Source organism: Trichomycterus rosablanca, chromosome 13 (assembly GCF_030014385.1).
Source record: "Trichomycterus rosablanca isolate fTriRos1 chromosome 13, fTriRos1.hap1, whole genome shotgun sequence".
NCBI classification, from domain to species: domain Eukaryota; kingdom Metazoa; phylum Chordata; class Actinopteri; order Siluriformes; family Trichomycteridae; genus Trichomycterus; species Trichomycterus rosablanca.
The window spans coordinates 21,396,158-21,410,683 of NC_086000.1; the positions used below are offsets into that span (position 1 = coordinate 21,396,158).

The 14,526-nt window shown below is 38.3% G+C and overlaps 1 protein-coding gene across 1 annotated transcript; it reads right to left on the reverse strand.

Annotated features, from left to right (window-relative positions):
- Nucleotides 1-294: 294 nt before the first annotated feature.
- Nucleotides 295-13,176, reverse strand: fbxo34 (F-box protein 34). The gene is made up of 3 exons (XM_063007167.1): nt 12,994-13,176; nt 4,760-4,905; nt 295-3,427 (listed from the first exon to the last, which is right to left on the reverse strand). Exons 2-3 carry the CDS (start codon nt 4,849-4,851, stop codon nt 1,321-1,323), a joined length of 2,199 nt encoding a protein of 732 aa, XP_062863237.1. The 5' UTR covers nt 4,852-4,905; nt 12,994-13,176; the 3' UTR covers nt 295-1,320.
- Between the last annotated feature and the right edge of the window lie 1,350 nt (nt 13,177-14,526).

Here is a 14,526-nt window from a genome sequence, read left to right on the forward strand (position 1 = left end):
TTATTGTGCAGTTATTCAGATGAATAAAGTACCTAAAAATTGGTTTAATTTTGTTAGTAGGCTGTATAGGCTTTGCACCAATCTCAACATTTTGCATATAGTTTTAATTCCTAGATCCCATAGATTTGTAAATCCCTAAAAAAAGTTTGTAAAGTAAGACTTTTTTTTAAAGGAAGTCGATTCACTATACCTGACAGAAATCATATCCTTAAAATATTCTGGCACAAAATGGGTTTCCCACATTTCTCTTTATAAGGGTAAAGAAAAAAACGATTACTGAATTCTCCCAAATTTATTCCAAGCATACGTAAGTAAAATTACATGTTCGCAAATCATGTGTCTTTAGAATAAGAGCAGAACAGAAAAGCAGCTTACAAATTTTCAAAGAATACACTTTATTGACGTAAAATGCCTTAAAAGGCAAAAAAAAAACAGCACAGATATTACACAATAAAGCTCTTTAAAACTCTGAAATGCACTTTAGAGAAGAATTCTCTTTCCATAGTCATGAATGCTGTCTTTTTTTCATTTTCCAAATTGTATTTATTTAGTTGCTAAAAAAGATTATGCAGCACCCTACAATCAAATGCTTCCCTGAAAGAAACACTGCATTGTCTCAGGGGTCTGCTGGTATTTACAGTGGTTAAACATAAAAACTCACTGTAAAACTAGAGCAAGCAATGTGAAATACAGAGACATAAAAAGGTGTTTCTTTGCAGTTAAATTTACTCTTGACTGTTATATATGACTCTTATGTACAATGTAAACAACTGGACTAAATTTTCAGACCAGCCAGACACAATATATACAATACAAGATGTGCACTGGAACAAACATTAAAATTGTATTTTAAGCCATTTAAGCAAACATCCCTATTGTGAACAAAGCAATGGATTAATTATAAAGCAAGTTATGCTTACACTAAAGTCAAGTGGTGTTGTGTGCAGTATTCTAAATGACAAAATTAAATCAGGAACTGTCTTCAGAAAAATAAGTTAGTAAAAGGAGGATTAATGCAGGTTGTAGAGTAAAATAACTGGAAAGTACCCTGACAGTTGCAAGAAGTCAGCCAGGTTAAAGTGCAGATCAACTTTAGGACCTGAGGATCTATAAATAAATTGGTGGTTGTCCAAAGAAGCTAAAAGGCAAAAGTACAGCAATCTATTTAGGTTAGTTTCAGCAGTCTGGATGCAAGCAGATTCAATGTACAAAAGCACATGCTCATATGGCAGCACAGAGGCACAATTATCACTTTGTCCACATGTCAAAGCCACACGAAGACACAGCCCTTACAAAAAAAAAAAAGAAAAACCTCATATATTACACAGAATCTTCACGGTCTCTGCTTTTTCTATAAATTGGCATACTGATACTATGAAAGGCAGGAACCCACCGGTTGTCATGGAGTCCCACATTGCAGCCAGGTGTGTCTTTGTGAGCCCCCCTGCAGCACATCCAATAGCCAGGGCCATAGGGCAATGCCTGGCAGTAGGGCTTATGATGCCAACGACAAAGTGACACATCACCTCGGTCATAGCGCCTTTTACATTGCTTGCAGGGATCATCTTTGTAGCGTGGATCACTGACCCAACGAGAATCAGCTGGTCGCACACCATAACTTTCGATGATAAATTTGAAGTACTGGCAAGTGCATTTAAGTGCAGCCAGGCTTTCAGTAGGCAGCAAACTAAATATCTTGACAATGATGTGATGTGGCAGAAAGGCCATGTACTGCTGGGGCTCCAAGAGGAGCTGAATCTTAAAGCGGGTCTCCAAAAACTCAAGAGACACTAGGCGACGTAAAGGCACAGGACCTCTGCAGACTACACTCATGTCTTTGTCTGCTGTTTTTTCATCATCATGATTAACCCTCAGCTTATCCATGTTCTTGTTGCTGAAGGATTCTACAGCAGAAGAACTGCCCAGGGTTTGATCAAGAGGCAGTGATCCTGTATGTTCATTCTTCTGGCTATTCAAATAGGCCTCTGTAGCCTCAGATGTAAAGCTATGCTTGAAGAAATTTGTTTGCTCTTGGAGAGCCTGTGGGGAGGGCTGGGCAAAAAACAACATGCCTGGAGGAGGTTCACTGCACTTCTGGACGTCTTCACAGGTCCGATTAGTTGTAGTGCATGGGCCTTTTAATGCATCCACTTCTGGATGTGTGTCCTGTATAGTGACATTCCTATCTTCCTGATGATTACCACTGTTGACAAAACACTCTGGTTGCCCAGATTGCACAGGCTTACAGGCTTCTGATAGGGCTTTAGTTTCATCTTCATTACCAGCCTGTTTCTCTGGATCACTATTTATTCGCTTGACCTTAAAAAGGCTAGGCAATGCTGGAGGCAAGAGCACAGAGTATGGTTCAGATCCTGCTAGCAAAACACGTCCCACCCTTCTTCGTAGACTGTTGCTGCGCGAGAGGACTCCTCCTTCTTTGATGCTTTGTCTGCTTAAGCACTGTGATTCCAACTTGGCAACCATGTCCAGCACCCGCACCGATTCCTCTTCCTCCTCCTCTTGACCCTCTGGCAGGTCTGGCTGCTCAGCTGGCTGAAGCAGGGAAACTCCTTTAGACAAACTGACTGTGCTGGAGCTTCGAAGTGAAGACCGTTTTAAATCTACCTGCTGATCGCTAGACCTCTGCTCTAAATATGCTACCATTTCAACCACAGAAGGCATCTTTTCATCCTCTTCATTTGTTTTCATTATTTCTCCCACTGCAGCAGAGATTCTTTTGTTTGGGTTCAAAGTTGCTGGACTAAATTCAAGTTTTTGTACAGTAGGTGTAATGCATTTTGATTTGTCTGGGTTTCCAGACCTTTTTCTGCGCTTTTCCACAGACCAGTCACCATCCCAGCAACCTTTGCTTTTCATCGAGGCCATTCGCAAATCTAATGTAATCCCCCCTCTCTCTGAATCCTCATCACTGCTACCTGCACCAGCATGGCTAGATCTCTGCGCAGTAAATAATGCAATCTTCTCCTTGGTGTTTCCAGGTTTAATGACAGCCCATATGTCTAAAGATCCCTCTTCATCCTCTCCCTGAATAATTTTTAGCGAGTCCTCGTTTTCCAAATCAGTTGAGGGTGAAAGCAGAACTAGAGAACTAGTAAATGTAGTGACAGATGAGGGTGTCTTGCTATTGTGGTTCCATGAGCTGGAGCAATCCCCATTTGCTTTAGTGGGTGGGGTGCTGTTAATATTAGTGGGACAGCAGAAAGTATTGGTGATGACACTGAGGGGGCACCGGTTAACTGTGCCGTTGCCAGGCAAGTGCAAAGGGCTGCATGCTTGGCGAACACCCCACTCGGTTCCAAGTACTCGCTGGCCCATGAGAAGATTTCTTCTGCCTGTTTGCCCTCCATCCTTGTGAAGCTCCTTATCCTGTGGCTTGGGGTATGGCTTAAGGTGCATTGTAGTAAACCTGAAAACAAAGGAAAAACCACTGCATGAGTCTTTTTCGGTGGAAGGAATTTTAAGTCGTAGTTCTCTCTTACTAGTTTGAGAAGAGAAAAAAAAAAAAAAAAAACAGGTCTGCCATGGCATCTTATTTTTTGATAGATTAAAATCACTGCAACCATTTTAGGGTGGTTGTCACAACACAGAGTCTAAATATTTAAATATTAATTATTAAATTTTATATTGGCAATTCACATGCTTTTTTAATCAACAAATAATTAATAAATTCCTTACTTATATCTGCTAGCACTGCTTCACTTACCACTGCCAACATACACAGATGACATAAAAGTAATGTTGTTGAGTAAGAGTTCTATCACAATGTGGAGAAGTCAGAAATTTTTGGCAGGTTGTGTAATCAGACCCGAGCTGAACCAAAAAAATCTACCATCTCAAACACTCAAAACATTCTGTATTACCCAGTGACAAAACTTGCACGTTACATATACAATTTAATAAAATACAAAGGGCATTGTGTTTAAACAGGCATATCAGTAAAACCTACTGTAAGGAATGAGTCTTTTGAACCATTAGGTGAGCTCTTAGATCTTTGCATTTGCAGTCCTGCCAGAAATCAACTGTAAAGTTGTTTTATGACAAATACAGAGTAAGTATTTAGAGGCAGAGGCTGAGCCTTTAAGGTTTTACATGCCTACACAGGTTTCATCTGTTTTGACCCCAAGCAATTCAGTGTTCATTTCACAAGTATGGCAAACATTGAAGACACCAGGGGCTAGTATGTAGTACTTTTAACTGGTTCACAATTGTCACTATTCAGTCAATACATTTAAGTTTTGCTCAGCTGCCCACATCCTCACTAAAAACATTCATTTGCATTTAAAAATCAACAAAAACATTTGACTTTCCTCAAAATTGTAAAGTTACATCATTCACAACCCCTAAGCTACAAGGCATTAAAAAGGCCAAATTTTTATAACTTTCACTTCATCTTAAAGGAGTATAATCTTTCATTTAAAAGACTGTGATTAAAAGTCTAAGAGCTCTCTTACTGGCTATAACCACAATATAAATATTACTGTATAACCAAAATGTCAAAATACTGTCACACATTGCCCCCTGGCTCTTTGTAAAAATTTGTCAAAATTGTCTGATCTAACAAACTAACAATACAAGACGCCTAAACTGTCAGTGTTTGATTTTACCTACCAAAATTATCTACTAAAAGTACATCTACAGTACACACTATTTCTTCCTAATAATTATGAATGTAAGTTACAGTAAACAGGACTTAGCTCTACTAAAAGTACCATTTTAAAATACAAAAAAAACCTTTTACCTCCAGATGTGCTGCAAATTGGAGGCTCGTTTCCGTGGGTCCCTATAAGGGGTCGGACTACAGTAACTTATGGTTTCACATTTCTGAGGCATCTAGGCTTCTTCCTCCAGTGCAGAGAGGTATTTCGCTCCCAATCTTAGGCCACACTGCAACATTAACACAAAAAGAAAATAAATTGAAAAACATGAAGGAAACATCACCACCACTGTATCATGTTCATTTCAGTCATATGTGGCTGTTACAGCACAGACACTTAAAAACTTTACTGTGTATTGGCCTTTATAATTAAATTTTGAATGGCAACCAACAGAGTACACTGTATGGACAAAAGTATTGGGACACCTACACATTATACCTACAGAAGCTTTTATGACATCCCATTCTAAATCCATAAGCATAAATATGAAGTTGGGTCCCCTTTGCAGCTATAACAGCTTCCACCCTTTTGAGATTTTGTTAAGGTCAGACACTGATGTTGGATGAAAAGGCCTGGCTTGTAATCTTCATTCTACAGGGTGGGCCATTTATATGGATACACCTAAATAAAATGGGAATGGTTGGTGATATTAACTTCCTGTTTGTGGCACATTAGTATATGGGAGGAGGGAAACTTTTCAAGATGGGTGGTGACCATGGCGGCCATTTTGAAGTCGGCCATTTTGGATCCAACTTTAGGTTTTTCAATGGGAAGAGGGTCATGTGACACATCAAACTTATTGAGAATTTCACAAGAAAAACAATGGTGTGCTTGGTTTTAACGTAACTTTATTCTATCATGAGTTATTTACAAGCTTCTCTTTGTTTACAGCCATTGACATGTCGCAGAGGTTAACACGTGAGGAGCGGATAGAAATTGTGTTGATGTCTGGTGAACGCAGTACCCGGGTCATTGCAGCAGATTTCAATGCAAGACACCCTACGAGACCACCCATCTCCCATGCTACAGTTAGCAAACTGCTTGCCAAGTTTCGTGAAACTGGTTCAGTGTTGGATTTGCCAAAATGTGGACGCATGAAAACTGTCACTAATGAAGAAACATCAGTGGCTGTCCTAGCTTCATTCAGCAAGAGCCCACAGCGTAGCACTCGCCGCATGTCACTGGAGAGTGGCGGATATTAGCTACTCACAAATGGCACCCTTACAAACTCCAGCTGCTGCAGCATCTCAACGAGGATGACCCAGATCGGCACACTGAATTTGCAGAATGGGCAAAACAAAAATTGGAACAGGACCCTCAGTTTACACAGAACATTTTGTTCAGTGATGAGGCAAACTTTTATGTGAATGGTGAAGTTAACAAACAAAACCACCACTATTGGTCTGACACTAACCCACATTGGATAGATCCCTCCAAGACTGTTGGAACACAAAAATTGATGGTATGGTGTGGTATATGGGGTACAAAGATAGTGGGGCCATTCTTCATCAATGGAAACCTCAAGGCCACTGGATATTTGAAATTGCTACGTGATGATGTGTTTCCCTCTTTATGCACTGAAGCTGGCACGTTCCCTGAGTTTTTCCAGCAAGATGGTGCACCACCACATTATGGGTGTCAGGTCCGAGCATTCCTAGATGAACAGTTTCCTGGAAAGTGGATTGGTCGTCGTGGGCCAGTTGAATGGCCCCCAAGGTCTCCCGATCTGACCCCCTTAGACTTTTATCTTTGGGGTCATCTGAAGGCAATTGTCTATGCTGTGAAGCCTGTGCTAGCATTTCTTCTGCTGTGTTGCTATCAGTGTGTGAAGAGTGGGAGAAGAGGGTTGCATTGACAATCCAACACAATGGGCAGCACTTTGAACACATTTTATAAGTGGTCAGAAACTTGTAAATAACTCATGAAAGAATAAAGTTACGTTAAAACCAAGCACACCATTGTTTTTCTTGTGAAATTCTCAATAAGTTTGATGTGTCACATGACCCTCTTAAGTTGAAGACAAACAATTGTCCACAATTTCTTGGTCTCTTGGTAAAATTTCCAAGAGACCAAGGTAAAAAAAGGGACCTAGGCCAACCCCTAAAAAACATTACTCCTTCCTAACCAAACTTTACAGTTGATACATACTCAGACTTCATAGCTAGGTGCTTGATTTTAAACACTTGTGGCAATGAGACAATGATACCTTTGTCCATACAGTGTAACACTAAACCTGCTGCACTTAGCCCACCTGTGTGCCTTACCAAAGTGCACTTACTAATGACTCTTTCTTATCCATTTAAATTGCAAAGCACAGACTCCAATTAAGTTGTAGACATATCTCGCAACCTAGACAATTTGAGATTGTCACAGCTTAATACAGGCATGTCCAAAGTCCGGCCTGCGGGCCAATCACAGCCCGAAGTCGGATTTTATATGGCCTGCGTCTTCGGTCTTAAATTGCATTACTTGTGGCCCCTCAGCACAGTCAAACAGAAATAAATTAATTATACTAATTCGAGATGCAATTCCCCTGTTTACCAATTGGTGGCAGCAACACTGCAAGTACACATTCATGAGAAGCGACAAAAAAGTTAATGAGACCTACTCATTGATATGACGTGATAAAAACGACAAAGGTTGTAGAAACAACGATTAACAGGAACAAAATTTAACATGACGTATTGTACTAAAACAACGACCTGAGAATTTGAGTGGTGGAGAGCACTTATGCCCAGTAATAATTTAGAGAAACTCAGAGTTCCTGTGTTCTTTTAGTACATAAAGCCACGTTAAGCTTTTGTTTTACAGCGTTTCTGAAATTTTAAAGTTAAGTTAGAAATTCAAATTGCTTGTTCTGTATGTTCTGATTTGTTCATCTGAATGCTTACATTTGGTTGTTCGTTTTGTAAAAATTCAAATGATTAAATAACAGTGTATTTATATGCATATTTTATTGTTTAAAATAATGTCATCAGGGACTGTTGGTTCATTAATGTATAAAAATTGGAGTACATTAATGGATAAAAATTATATCCATTCAAAACTGAATCCACAACACAATATTTGCTAAAACATCAAGAGGTCTGAGTCCGGTGTAACTCTTGCCTTCCTAATCATTAGTCTAAATTCTGCATAATACACCACAATTATTAAATATATGCTGCTTGAGAAATATTAAAAGAGAGATGTTTTCAGGTTCTTGCTATGATTCCAAAGCTTTGATGCATTTAGGAGTAGCTTAATTGTTCTTTAACCTTGTAAACCAAGCCCAAAAGCAGATTCACACAGCAGCAGCTTATTGCTTAGGGGGCATTGTAGGCAGGTTTGGATGTGCAGAGCAAAGTACATGCTTAGCCTTGTTTTGCAGTCAGGTTACACAAGTTAACATAAGGGAGCTATAGGCATCTATTGACATCCAAGTTTTTGCTAAAAATGAGCATAGCATCAATGTGTCATCATTGAGACTTTACACCTCATTGTTTTTAAAAATATGTTGGAGAATGTGGCAGTAATGATGAACGAACAATATGAGCAGAGCCAGTTCAGAATTCAGAATACAGATTTTACATCATCAGTGGCAAACAGTTCATTAAATGGGCTACCTAAATATGCTAACCAAATAAAGATGCAGTCAGGGCTTTACGATTTTAAGCAGAATTCCAATTTTATACTTCAAAATCATTCATTATGTACATAACACATGCATAAAAGTTCCCCTGTGTACTTAGCTTTAGTGTGATATACATTTTTGTACTGAATAGTTGTTTTGTAAACAAAAATGTCTTTCGATTGTTTTGGCATATTTAAGGTTTATTGTGGGCTATAAAAAATTTTTTTGCTGTGTTTATGAATTAATTTCAGGATATATATATGTTATATGGCTGCAGCATGCTGTGCTACACTGAGCTCAATCATGCATGTGAAAGCACCAGTCACATTCACGTCTGATTGGACAAAGTCTGGCGATATTCTTCCCTTCAAAAAGGTCACTCTCTCTTTATGACATTTGTGACTTTATGACATGAACTCTTTACCTGCTTTTGCGCAACTCATGCTCGTCAAATGTCATAAAAATCAAGGGCTGGTCACACCCACTGGCGGTGGTCCAAAAAGGGACAAGCCAGAAAACACCAACAGGATGTTGGGCAGCCAAGACTTATTCATGTCAAAGAACATGAAGGCTTTCATGTCTGGCACAGACCAACAAAGGGCTATTTTAATAACATGATAAAGTAAATTGTCACAACACAAAAATCTCTAATTGGTATTACATACCAACAATACGCATTATACTTTAGGCCAATTCAGTATTACAGAACATATATTTAATTACTTCCCTGGGTATATTATCATTCCTCCAGTATTATTTATTCTGCTTTTCACATTGTTGAATTGGAAAACTGCAGGATACAGAGTAGACAACACCATGTAATATGCGCACATTATTAATCTCAACACACCACATAGTATAAACTGTGACACATTGATCTTGACTTAATTTGCACATTATGCTTTTATGCCTATATAAGCCAATTATAATCAATACATTTAAATGTCATTTACAAGGAGTTCTGATCACATAAAATGTAGTGTCCGCCTCCACATACATTAGGACAACAAGTCTCAATGACTTTTCAAATTCAGGGACTATACAATGAAAATAATATAGCATAGAGGTTGCTTGAAAATTTAGGAGGTACTGTTGATCCATGTGAAGTCTAAACCCAAATGTAGAACTTTAAACCCAGTTTTTAAGATTTGCTAACCTGCACAGACAATGTAGTTTCAATAGAAACTAGAGTGTCTGAACAAAAAGATCATACACACACTGGAATGCTATGTATTGTAACAGTACAGAACACACCCAGAGAAAATAAAGCATGAGGATGTGTGCTCATGCATTGAAAAAGACTCACAATGGAAAGATTTTATAGTCCATCCAGAACAACTTGGTGCCAAGTCTGTTACGCATTTAGGAATATTTTAGTAACACTTATCATACCTAGCTATTTCAATTTACAAAAAAGGAATGGCAAATTCTAAATGACAATATAAACAAGGTAACATTTTTTTTCTGCAAGAAAACACTTGTCATGACCTGCTTCATGAGACTTGCCTCATTCAACAAACATCTTTTAAGCAGCTGGGGGTTTGGTCAACAATTTTAGATCCACCTTTGAGCACAGTTCTCTAGCTGCTACCTGACCCCAGCAAAAAGTAGGCAGACAGGTTCTCTACAGCTGAGAACCAATTCTGTTTAAATGTCCAAATCTCTGCTTGCCTTTAACAAAATTAGAAAAAAACACTCTACATTGTGTGCAATCTCTGCAACACCACTTTTAAATAAACCAACAGCTGTTAAATACACACTTTTAAATATAACAAAACACAATGAAGTAGATCAGTGAAACCACTGCAAATGTTTTCTTTGTACATGTCAGTTAAATAAAGTTAGGATAATTAGAAAATCGCAGATACTTATTTTTATTTTAGAAAAAAAAAATTCTGTAAATCCATTGCCATTTAAAACATTTGCTTGCAGAAAATGACAGCTGGCCAACAACATGATGCAGTGTGTTCGGACCTTTAAAATAAATAACCTAGTTAAAGAGCCCAAAACAGACAAAGGGCTATATCAAGCATGAATAAGAACTGAATGTCTTTTTTACAGTTATGACAACTGGTGTCGTAAATTCCCAAATGATTAGAGGATGTTAATAAAATGAAAGGCAATGTAGTATTGGTAAAAAGGCCTCTGTCTCATTTTTAAAAAGTATCGAATATATATAAACAAGTAAACTAAAAAATGTTTAGTTGAAACATTAAAACAGTACAGAAAGATTTTTAAAGACGTGTTTGATTAAAAGTGGATTTTGCTGTCTGATTTTATCTGTTTAAATTTTTATTTCTAAAGTAACAACATTGTACATGACAATCAAGTAGGCTAGTCGACCAGAGGCTTTAATAAACAGGTCAAGTTCCAATTGCATGGCATACTGTCCAAAGATTACCCACTGTCTGTTTATTGTCAGTTACCCATATTATGCATGACTCCCACAGTTGTCAACCAAAAACCTACACATTTTCATAGTCCAAAAGAAAAGGTTGAAATTGCCAGACACTATTCTCACTACTGGTCTACAATTCCCACAAACAAAATGACAAACATTTGTCCCATTTCCCCTTTTACCTCAAAAAGTCCTCTGGAGGAGTCTGTTAATCACAAACTATGCATGACTTACATTTGGCTAAACATCTATAATTAAGACTGGCTGAAATATTTTAGGGCACTCACGTGGCACAGCAGTAAATTGCACCAGCCCACTACCGCTGGGATTTAGGGTTTAAATCCCCAGCAGTGCTATCAGCCTTCCACATACAGACAGTCTGAGAAGTGTATTACTGCAATGCACCCAATGATTTCAGGGAAACTGGACCCACCATGACCCTGATCAGGATAAAGCAGTGGCAAAAAATTAAAATGACAATGAATTAATTTAAGTTCAGTAAGGCTGCCTTACAATTAAATTATGATTACATAAAAAAATAGCCAGTTGCACTATATAAAGCACAGTATAGGATATTTAGTAGTGCATTAGCCAACCACGACTGAGATCAAAAACCTGAATCAACCAACTGGGCACCTATACACGAATGGCAGAGTGTCTGTAAAAAGGAGGGAAATGGTCATGCAGAGGTTCCTCATTGCTGCAATCTCAGCCACTACTCTACTCTAATGTGGATGGCAGCACCTGGAACTTAATAAGCAATACTGCGTTCTTTGAGACCCCACCTAAGGCAGGTGAAAAGAATCTGTTAGTGGCTGCATGCATGTCGGACGGGGTGCACGACAGTGCGGACCTCCTCAATCAGGGGTGGGGGCTGTAGCAGGAAAAAGGTCAGAAGAAATTGGATACAACTACATCGAGGAGACAATTGGGGGGTGTTGATAAATAAATACTTAAATAAAAGGCTAGGTGTAATGGTTGTTTGGGTCATGTGTTTACACACTACAAACTAATTTTCAGACTTGGTCAGTCAGTTAAAAAGTGCAGCTTGTTTATTAACAAGCTCTTTAAAACATACTTTGTAATTTTGCACATCACTTTAATTTAGGAATCAACATGTGACGACGCTAATAGAACATAATAGAAAGTACTGTATTTAAGCAGCCTGCACTTGATCAAAACGTGAGAAAAATACTATGAACAGTGTATTTGTAACTATCCATATACACAAATGACCCAAGCTACAGTAAAATACAACTCCTTTGATATTTTGCATAATTTGCTTCAAGTATTTAAGTAGCTGATTCTGTGAATTTCAGTGCGGGATTGGTTTCGGAACCAGTCAATATTCAGAGATATATCTGCATATTAGAACCGTACGAATAATGTAAATGCATGGTTTTCGGGAAGGCCCTAGTACATTTACATTTTTGGCATTTAGCAGACGCTTTTATTCAAAGCGACTTACAGAACTGTGACAGTATATATTGTCTAAGCAGCTGAGGGTTAAGGACCTTGCTCAAGGGCCCAACAGTGGCAACCTGGCAGTGATGGGGCTTGAACCAGCGACCTTTGGATTACTAGTCCAGAACAGTAACCGCTAGGCTACAACTACCCTAGTAATAGGTATTTGTGCTTTTAATTTTGAAGAAAATAAGAATTCTAGTTTCTAGATAACTGTATAATTTTTTTAGGAAATTAACAACTGCAAAACCACCAGTAAGTAAAGCCAAAGATTGTCTAGCATATTGATGTGCGTAATATCTTACATAATTAAATGTCCACACAGTTTGAAGATGTTGATCCGTGCTTTGAAAATGACTAAACTTGTAGAAACTCGGTAAGGTTTTAAAAACACAATAATTGTGTTAAAATAGTTTAAAACACTTCACCCTGCTATAAGCCATGGCTGTCCAAGAACATCCTGAAATTGTGAGTGGCTAGCTAGACTAGCAAGAAACTGTGTGTTGAGCTAACTTAGCTATCTAGAACGGAAAGCTAAATTCCTTAACCGATACAACAAACTAACAGGGGGTCAAAATACTATTATAACAATTGCTGTCGAACTAAATTGGCATACTGTTTAGTAATGTACTATACTGTTTGGGTCACAACCAGGAAGCAAAGCTAGCTAGCACTGCTAGTTGCTCGACAACTTATTCAACTATAACACGTAACTACAGAGAGGCGAATGCAGACAGATTCAAACCAATGCTAAATACAACACTTAGTGCTTCATAATATACCAGTCCAAAACACATATGTGTAATTTTAAGCAGAAACAGTCACAGAATAATCAAACTGACCTGAGTAAAAGTCGGGAAAAAGACGTTATTATTCTGTCGCTGGATAAATTCCACACCGGACTCCTTTATCTTCACCATTCAGGCGAATTCATGACAACATTGTTCCCATGTTTCAAACTAGAATTAAATAGGTGAGCCTTTGCGGTTAAATCAAATAATTCCTACTGCGTTAGTATCTCGAGGCTTCCCGACATCCAGAACTGCAACTTGCTCTGCAAACAGTCCAAGCCTGATATAATGCGCGCCGTCGTGACGTACACACCGCGGGAGCGCGCACGCACATGTGTGCATGGTTTTAAATGTGCTTTGATTCTTGTTTTACTAACAATAAAAATTAATTATATTTTGTTTATTTATTTTATATATAGTGCATTTCTGTATTTACGTTAAATATAAATATATTTAAAAGTCACAGTTTACCATCATCACAGTGTCATCAGATTTATTAGGATACTTTTATAAAATTTAACATCATGAAGGAGCCTTTTTTTTAAATGTGCTAACTAAACCCCAAATGGTTCCATGTAATACTAATACTTACACGTAAGTATGATTTTAAAATGTTTGCATATTTACACATACTTTATTCATGTATGCATATGGCCAGCAAGGTGACAGAGCAGGTAATTCAAGTGTCCCACAGTACCAGACTCCTGGGGACCTCATACCCATCACTTCCTCTTGGTACCCTGGTTCCCCCACCTCTCAAAAACATGCGAAAGGTGTAGTAAATTATTTAAAGCTTTTTCACTTTTTTAGGACCACATCGGCCTCAATAATTTCAAAATGGAAGAAGCAAGACAGAAGCCACTGTTGAGTAAAAGGAACACAAGAGCCCACTTGGTGTTTGATAAACTCTTGCAATATAAAAAATATTTAACAGAATAAAAAAAATAATCCCATCCCCTCTGTAAAACATTATGGTGGCAGCATAATGCTATCATGATTCTCAGTGGTAAAGCTAAGAAAACTGGTAAGGACTGAAAGAGGAATTAATGCAAATATATATTTGTATTTAATTGCAATTCAATACAAATACAAAACATCCTCAAAAAAGAGCTCTTCTGGCAAGCATACTTCAGTTCACCTTTTAACAAAACAATGACCTGAGCATACAGCTAAAACAATACTGGAGTGGCTTTAGAGTAAGTCTCTAAACGTCATTAAGTGACCCACCTAAAGTGTAGACTTATGGCCATTAAACATCTGTGGAAGGACCTGAAGATGGCAATTTACAGATGCTAGTCATCCATTATGACAAAGTTTGTGAAGATTTAAAAAAAATTCAGTTTAGTAGGGGTGCTACAGTGGCACTGCAGTCTATTATGCTAGCCCACCACCACTGATATCTGGGTTTGAATCTCAGCGGTGCTTTTGGTCAGCCAGCATCTACACAGACATGACTGGCTATTTCTAAGGGGGCAACCAAAGCCCTGCAAATGGATTGGTGCCCTGTCCAGGATATTTGTGCCACCCAGTGTTGGTGGAATGCATTTTATTGGGGTCACTGCAGGTGATCTAAAAAACATAGTG